The sequence below is a fragment of the Nicotiana attenuata genome, unplaced genomic scaffold (genome assembly GCF_001879085.1).
Source record: "Nicotiana attenuata strain UT unplaced genomic scaffold, NIATTr2, whole genome shotgun sequence".
Classification (NCBI taxonomy): Eukaryota; Viridiplantae; Streptophyta; class Magnoliopsida; order Solanales; family Solanaceae; genus Nicotiana; species Nicotiana attenuata.
In genome coordinates, this window is record NW_017674524.1 from 53,436 (window position 1) to 62,747 (window position 9,312).

A 9,312-nucleotide genomic window follows, 5' to 3' on the forward strand; every position below is an offset into this window, starting at 1 on the left:
CTCGTAATTACTACAACTCGATACCCCCCCCGACCCCCCCCCCCCCCCCCTAAAAAAAAAGAAAAAAACCAAAGCTAAAAGAGAAGAATAAGAAATGAAAAGCGACAATAGAAAAATGAAGGTTTAGATGCTAATGTTGTACCTTTAATTTGTTATGAATGATGACAGGGATTTTGCTTTGTACGATTTGCAACAAAATATGCTGCTGACAAAGCTCTGAAGGAAAAATCTGGATATGTGGTAAAAGCCTCATGATAGATGCATTAGATATTTCATTGACTTGTCTTGATAAACTCTTACATTTTCATTTATTCCTATCAACTTGCATGTGCGATGCTCTTATTGCTCATGCATGTACATAAGACGACCACTTGCTTGGATAATTAAGAGAACTATAAGCAATAGTATAATATTCCTAGTAACTAACAGAATCTTTTACTTGATGGCTTACATCATTGTCAAAGATATGCCTTCTGTTGATTCAAGAATTGGTCCTCGTAAAAGAATATTAAAAAGAGTTGCGCTTTACTTAGAATATGGATTTTTCCCTAGAATAAAAGATTGCTGTATAACTATTTCTTGACATTTTGACACTTTAGCTCATTACTTTGATATTTTTCTTCACGAAGATAAGCTTGAATTACACATCTTGCTTTATTGAAAGTTCATCCGTCGGATACATGATTTTTGTGCCAGCAATTGGAGCAACTGATTTGTTCTATGTTTTTTGTTTCTCTTTTTCCTTTTTACTTTCTTTTTCGTTCTTTGGATAGCTATGGACACCTAATTTGGTATTTGTTCAACTATGGACGCCTTTGTTTTGTTAGGATATCTCTTTACTTATTAATTAAGTAGCAAATAGTTTTCCATCAAAAAAATTAAGTAGCAAATAGTTTATGGGCATTATGTAGTACATCTGAGTAGGACGTAGAAACTTTAATAAAGGGCTTTGCACGTACAATTCATTAGATTATCTGTTATATTCGATAACATAGTGTAATGTTAGTCTAGTAAAAAACTGTACGCTGGACTAAAGACCTATTGATAGTTATAGACCGTAGACGTGTTAATAGTTCCATAGATCCAAATAGTAAACCCCTATCATATCAGGGGGAGCGTATGTAGATCTTAACAGGTAACAAAAGGTTGGTTGGTACATTAAACTACCTTCCTATTACCATATCAGGCCCTTCTTTTGCTGTGGTCGTAGTTTGTCAATTCATGCTCTCCAAATGCTCATTATTGGGATGCTGTTGTATGAACTATGACACATTAGTAAAGCACCAAGCTAAATGTTACTACGCAAAGACAACTGAAATTCTCAAGATGTAGGATACTCTGACGCAAATTGGGTTGATTCTCCTATTGATCAACTATTTATATCTGGATACTATGTCTTTTCTGCTGGTGACTAGATATCATGGAAAATTAAGAAACATAACGTTGTTTTTAGCACATAAGGCAAGTTTCAGCCCATGGTTATAGTTACTATGGATTATACAATTGCTTATAGCTTTGAAGTTTGGAGACTCTAAACGAATAAGATTATGTTGTGATAATCAAGCAGCATTGTGCACAACCTCTATTCGATTTTTCATGAAGCACCTGAGCATATATGTGGCCTGCCAATTTATTTGGGTAAAAAGGTTCTTTTCAAGGAAATAGTAATTGAATCTGTTATCTCCATGAACAACTAACAAACATCTCAACAAAGCCTCTAAGGGGACCTTGAAGTCATTGTATATTTTAACAAGCTTGGTGAGTACTAGTATTTTTATGCCTCAAATTGAGGAGAAGTATTGGAAATGTTATCAATAAGCTTTATGCATACGATTGATATGTTCACTTCTCAAGTTTTACTTAGTCTACTCTCAGGGAAATGGGGAGTTCCCTTGTTCACTGTATTGTGTTTTTGTGCAATGTATTAAGTTAGTTTTACTATATTGATGGCATAAAGATAATTTCACGGACCAATGTTCAATTTATTCGGCTCATATTACCCATTACTAATTTTTCTTTTGATGACCGAGAAATCCCCGAGGGCCAGTTGCTCACGGTTTGAAACTCGGTGACTGGATAAAGTTACTTCTCTCTTAGTATGAAATGTTTGGAAGATCCTCAAAGATTGTCATCCTGCTATGAGTTTGGTTGCTTGTATTCTGTTTAAAAGTGGAATTTTTTTCTCCCTATTATATTAGATTTATTTTGTGGCTATTATTTCAGCTGGATGGGAAGAAAATCGGGGTTCGCCCCTCAGTTGAGCAGGACACTTTATTTCTTGGAAATCTTAACAAAGGTTCGTCTTATCTTGCAAATCTTGTTGTCCAAGAGTTATTGCCTGATTTAATTAGGGTCTTTCTGTGACACTGGAGAAGTTCTTTAATGACAATACATAGAAGATGCTATTACATAGAAGATATGTTGAACATACGAGGAGTTAGCATTATATTACAATTTTACGGGCTGATCTTTCATAAATATCCATTGTCTTGCTGCTACTCTGGTTATGCAGGTGCTATATAATAATTGGCTTTTCACGCTTGTAGTTTATTACAGTATACTCTATATCTGGATTATGAATTTGACAGTTAAATTGTTTCTTTTTCTTTTTCTCATTCATTATGGGCTTTGTACTCTTGTAGTTTACTAGGATACATTTTCTTTGCTGGAGTTGTGAATTTGAGCCTTAAATCATCTTCCTTCTACTTTTGGTTTCTGGCACTTGAGCAAGAGACAATTTTTCTTTGTTTGTGTGCTTTCCTTATTGCTTGTTTGGACTATTTCAAGGTTGGGGTGCCGAGGAATTTGAGAGTATTGTGCACCAGGTACACCTTTTAACTGCTTACAGTGCACTTTTCTTAATCTCTTGAAATATTGTTGAATATCCATCTCCCCCTCTCTCTCTCTCTAGGTTTTTCCAGATGCTGTATCTGTTGATCTTGCACTTCTTGGAGATGTCCAACCTGGTCAGAAGCAACAGAATCGGGGTTTTGCTTTCGTGAAATTCCCATCTCATGCTGTAATGCCTCTGTCTATGTTTTACATTATTAATTAGTATTATGGTGGTTGAATTATTTTAACCTTGTTGTAACATCACTTTTTACTCATATTGTTGCATCTTAAATACTACAGGATAGAAGCTCAGGTTCGTGGTTTTGATTCTCAGTTCCAGAACCAAATTATGATGCCTATATTCTTGAGGAATCTCCCTTAATGAAACAAACTCTCAGACATTTTATTAACCTCACCTTATCGAAAAAATAAAGAAGAAAAAACTCTCAGACATGTTATTACAGATTGGGAAATTCAGCTATAAAAATATGACGCGAGCATTCTTTTCAAATGCATATGCGACATTCTAAAACGTGAAACAAAAGCTGCAAATTTTGTTCTCTACAAAATTATGTACACCACATTAAAATGATACATGTGCTAATGAGAAACTCTTTAAGAATTGATAATTAATATGGCTATTGGATACTAAAAAGGAAAAATAAAAGTTCCATATATTAATATGAATCCTAAGCGTAATGCTATACAATTTCTATATCAACTAAACTGATAAAAGTACTGTCATCTTTTTGTACATCTAATGTTGTTTTCACTTTTAGTATCTCCAGAGCTGATATCTCTATATGGACTTCCAATATCTGATCGTTGATGTCTCCAGTGTTCCAGTATCCATGTTTTCATCTATAACTTTGAGTATGCCTAGAATGACGTTGATGGATCATAAGTTCTGAAGTGCTATCGCCTCAATTTATTGTTCCCTGAAACAATATGCTTTCCTTGTCTGGTGCCTTAGTTTATTGTTAAGTTGCTTATCTGAAACAATATGCTTCCCTTGTCTGGTGCAAGTAAGATCAAAGATGATGTGTTGTTAATGGTTTCTTTTTCCTTCCCTTCAATGTATTAATATATTCCCTTTTCTTTTTATTTTATTGGATAAATTATTAGTTTTATTGCTTTAAAAGGAAAATATGCAAAAAATAAACAAAGGTAGAGAACTTGAAATAAGAGTATGATTCTTTACAAGAGCATCCAACCATTTATGCTAACTGTTACCTCATAGGTACTTTAAACATATACTATAAGAAAAAGAGAAATCTCCTAATCTTTACATAAGTAATTTTCATTCCTTAAAGCTTGTCGATTTCACTCTCTATATTGTCCACAAGTGATTAGTCAGGGGGTCGATTTCAATGCTCTGCTTCTCCTCCTTCTGTTCCTACATATGTAGCATGGTTTTGAGGGTGCTCGGCATCACCCAACCAATTCCAAGCTTGTACCATAATAGATGTGCCACTTGACTGTAGTAATAGATAATTCACATCCTCCCCTGCCTTTTTAGACATAACGACTAGATAATCTGGTTTTATCTTCCTTTTCCTCAAAATCTTTATTGTGACTAGGACTTCACATGCAGCTAATCATTCAAAGGAGAATTTGTTCTCCCTTCTCATCAACCTATGATAAACAACCTTATTGTGAAAAGGACAACATTCTGTGTTTCATCTCCACGTGTCCTGATGTGTGATTGAGATCTCTGCTTATACAACAGGTCAAGGAGGTTTTGGGGGTTCTTCAACTTTTCAATCCCGCAGAACCTTTCTTTCCACTAATCTGTATAATAACATTTAGTTTATGCTGACATGAGATTGAGTAAATAGCTGGATAAGTGATGGACAGAATAATCACATCATCTATCTCCAATATTGTCCAGGGCTGAATTTCCCATTTAGAAATTGACATTCCCTGTAAACTCCTCTCACAGTTTCATTATACACTGCCATAGTCCTCCCCACTATATGGCATTGAAATCTAAGCAGTTCTCTGACCACTTCTTAAACTCCGTATTTGTCTGCTATGACACGTTACATAATGCCAGAATTGTATCTAAACCTCCATATCCACTTTCCTAGTGGAGCCTTGTTAAGACCCTCAGCTCTCTCACACCCTTGCAAGAAGTTGCTATCTTCCTTGTCAATGGAAACTTTCTACTCTTCTTGTTGAATCCCTCAAGAAATTTCCTTGTTTTCTCTTAAAATATTCCCACTATTGCTGTGGATATGTGCATCAAAGACATGTAGTACGTGGAAAAGCTAGACTGTGTACTTTGCTTAAAACCTCCTTCCTTCATTAGGCAAGTACTTGATTTACGTCCTTCTAAGGTTTTCTCAACCTTCACAGTTGCCGGATTCCACGGCACAGTTTCTGATTTTCTTCCAAGGGTAAACCAAAATATCAGAGGTGATTCGTCTATGCACTTGAAAATCTGTACAAGTTGCTAATATTCTCCACCTTTGCTTTCGAGCTAATTTGTGGCTAACATCCTGAGTAATATTGTAAAGTAAAAATAACACGTCTTGGATGCATCACTTTTCCTGATGCTTCTATTATTACTTGTGAATCCCAGAATCTTGTGATTCTTGCAAAACATGTAGCTCCATATGTGTGAGATGCCCAACCATTCAAGTACATCATCACTGACTTGATAGACACCTGAGGAAAAATAACGTTCAGCCACTGATATAATTAGTAGATATAAATGTCTGTATATCTCGTATCAATCAACTATATCTCAACCCAAACTACCTGGATCTGCTATGAATCCTCCTTATCCCTTTCATTTTATTTGGGTTGATTTTTAAGTAGAGATTCTCTATAACTAAATGTTATTTAAATTTTACACTTCTCCCTATAGTGGCATACAAGTATCTAAGCAGACTTTAAAGATTCCTGTGAAAATATTTCAAATGCACAAGCTATTCTTCTATATATCTCATGGTTGTGCAAAAATTCCAACAAGAAGCCTCTATAACTAAATGTTATTTAAATTTTACACTTCTCCCTATAGTGGCATACAAGTATCTAAGCAGACTTTAAAGATTCCTGTGAAAATATTTCAAATGCACAAGCTATTCTTCTATATATCTCATGGTTGTGCAAAAATTCCAACAAGAAGCTATGTGTATTATCACTATTGAGGAGAAGATATGTCTCTTTGATATATGTTGGTTGGGAGAAGATGAATTATGTTGTCTAACACTCGTAATCTGCTAGAGGTTGTAAACTATTTTCTTTCAGTTTGAACTTCCTTTTCTAGTAGTTATTCTATGTCGTGAAAATGGTCTGTCTCTTGCTGCTATTGGGCTCCTTTGCTGCCTGCTGTCTCTCTCATGGATTCCATGACAAACAATATTTTCCTGGAGTATGATATTAACAATATCATTTCACATACTTGGAGTCTCCATGCAGTAACTTATTGTATTTTTCTCATACTTTAGGTCACACTGTTCTTTTCTCTGGATCTTGACCTATTTCCTCTTGCTATTAGGTGTCTAGATTCTCTAGCCTTTGTTATAACCCATCCAGTTAGCTTGACCAGTTGCTTCAGTTTCTTTCAGTCACACTCTCTCTCTTAGGTATATTTCAAATGTCTGACATACTTATACAAATAGAATATACCAAATATTATTTGACCAATGTAGAAGTCCAAACATTATTCACATGTGTTAACAATTCAAGCTTATAAAAGCTGTCCAATTTTCTACCCATATTCTTGAATTATTTACTTGACTTTTCCTATTGAAAACAAATTTTTATGCAATTTAATTAATTTCCTTATAACATGATAATATACTGCTCCTAGGTCCTAAGCCGAGTCTCAATCTTTGTTTTGTTGTCTGTTCAAAGTAACTCTCGCTCTTCCTAAAAGGTAATTTTTAATCAAATTCCGCCAAAAGAAAAAGTGAAAGTTCCTACATTTTTCCAGCTTCAAACCTCTGTATCTTTGCTCAGGCCTACCAGTGCCATGTCATAACTAGATATTAATTTTGAAATGCAGGAAGAATCAAACCAACTCTTTACTATTGTTGCACAGTCTATCTTTTTATGTTGATTCCTAGTCTTGTCTGTAATATTTTCATGTTTTACATAGATAATGCTCAAAAAAAAATGTGTAAATAGGCACTCTGTTGAAGTTACATTCTGGAATCAATGTTTTCTGTTATTTTCTTGATTCTTCTAGCTGTTAATAAACTTGTAGATTCTTAGTCATTAATGATTCAATTGTACCTAAGTAGTTCTAGAACAATTGTTAATCTTAAATGAAGCTATGATCTTATGGATATTAGCTCTTATTTTCTGATTTATCATAAGATGCAGATGATTTCATATACCGATCCCAGCTAGTTTAGGATTAAGACATAGTGTTGTTGAAATAGCAAAGAGATGCTAATATCCACAAATCCCAGTCTCAATGTCATTTGTCAAAAAAAAAAAAAAACAAAAAAAAAACTCATCTTCGATGCTATAATGTCAACCTCTGTGTCGGCCTCATTTGAGATAGCTTGTAAGTGAGAAACAAAATTTTGTTAATCCTCGACTATGAACTTAACCAACTTCATATGATTATGTAATATGCTCAATTTACGGCAAGTTGGGTCAAAATATCTTCATGGTGGATTGGAACCCTCATTTGGCCTTTAATCTGTTGCCTTTCCCGAGCTAAAATTACTGTATCTTGCTGTGCAAGTTCATAGATCAAAATCTTCAGTAAGAATCAGAGCAGAAGGAATATGTATTAATTCATACTTCAAATAATTTGTCCTTGTCTTCTCCACTCAAACTGCTTCACCGTCTTGTTGCCCAAAACTCTTGAATATAGTGCTGTAATCATTGGTCCCTGCCAAATAAATAATTCAATAAAATCCAATACTTTTCACCCCATTATGAATATGCTACTCTAATGAAAACAAATCCCAAATATAAACTTCCTTCAAAATTCTCAATCACAGGCTGCGGCTCGTGCTTTTCGGGTAGGCTCCCAATCCGATTTTCTCATTGATGGCAAGTTACATCCATCTGTACAGTGGGCTGAGGAACCTGATCCCAATGAACTTGCTCAGGTTTTTTCCTCTCTTCCCTTTTACGATACTTATAGAATGAAAATCCTTAGATTTCTGTTATTTTCACCTTACCTTCGTTTGGATTGTCAGATCAAAGCAGCCTTCGTTAGAAATTTACCTCCTGGTGCTGATGAAGATTACTTGAAGAAGCTCTTTCAGCCCTTTGGCAATGTATTATACCTTGCAATTTCATTTTGATGTTTCGCCTATTAGTTGCATTAAAAATTTCAAAAAAATTGAACACTGATGACTTCTTCCATACATGTGGTTAATATATCTCAGGTAGAGAGGATAGCTCTATCCAGGAAAGGTAGCTCCACCATTGGATTCGTTTACTTCGATAAGCGATCTGTAAGTTTAGCCGCTGTCATTGTTAGTATGAGTTTGACTTTCTTTCTTGGAGTTGATCAATTTGGCATTTGTGTGGAAGTCCCTTCAACTTGTGGATGTTCTACTCCTGCTCTAGTTACTAATTTCACTCCCCCCCTGTAATTTTGGTGAATGCTACCTTCTTTTGTGCCCTCTGGCAACTTTTAGGTGCAAATCATTGATTTCTTATATTCATGTATATCAAATGTGATATTATTTTAATGTCTGATTATAATGTCTTCAAAATAAAAAACCTAGAACAAATAAACAAATTAACTATTTTGAATTTCAAATTTGGGTTAAAGCTCCTCCAGAATGTGTTATTCAACACCTAATGATTGAACATTTTCAGTTTCCAGAGATGGAGCACTGGTATATTGAGCCATTTTTGAGTGATGGCTATTTGACAATTGAGATAACCAAGTGTATATGTTCAAGTTCATTGTTTTAAAATAGTACCAAACCCCAGTAGTTTCCTAGAAGTACAGAAATTTGTGGTACAACTTTAATCGATCTAAGAAGTTTTTTCACCCCCTTGCTTCCGGGGGAAAGTATAATGTGGAAAGAAACAAATTTATCTTCTTTGATCCAGATAGCAGATCCTTCCTTTGCCTTATTTTTCTTCATATTAAGTTAAATGACATTGTGCCATTGAACTAAATTTTACTTTTCTTTTGAGGATCGGTTGTTTTCTTAATCAAGAAGTCATCTTATAGCCCGCAAAAGTTTGTCAGAGTGCTTTTCAAAACAATATAACAACAACTACACCTCAGTCCCAAACAAGTTGGGGTCGTGTATAGGATCCTCACTGACCATGTTACTCAATATAAACTCATCTCATGCCAATATTTATCAGGAAAAAAAACTCATCTCATGCCAATGTTATGCAAGTACAATGTTTTTAAAACAAAAAAAGGTAATAAAAGAGTTCTTAGTATTTTTAAGTGCATTTATTTTATTAAAATGATCCTCTGTCTTCATTGTCAACTCTTCGATATGATGCAAAAATAACCCATTGAAGCTCTTTGTAAAC

General features: G+C 34.7%; 1 protein-coding gene across 6 annotated transcripts in view; it reads left to right on the forward strand.

Annotated features, from left to right (window-relative positions):
• The window catches only part of LOC109218814, an 18,316-nt gene that overhangs the window by 4,152 nt on the left and 4,852 nt on the right, over positions 1–9,312 (forward strand). For all 6 annotated transcript variants that reach the window (XM_019383204.1, XM_019383202.1, XM_019383203.1 and 3 more), the window contains 7 exons: positions 169–240; positions 2,224–2,296; positions 2,788–2,825; positions 2,912–3,019; positions 7,800–7,910; positions 8,001–8,081; positions 8,193–8,261. In XM_019383204.1, coding sequence (XP_019238749.1) covers positions 169–240; positions 2,224–2,296; positions 2,788–2,825; positions 2,912–3,019; positions 7,800–7,910; positions 8,001–8,081; positions 8,193–8,261 — 552 coding nt within the window. The remainder of the gene's footprint in view (positions 1–168; positions 241–2,223; positions 2,297–2,787; positions 2,826–2,911; positions 3,020–7,799; positions 7,911–8,000; positions 8,082–8,192; positions 8,262–9,312) is intronic.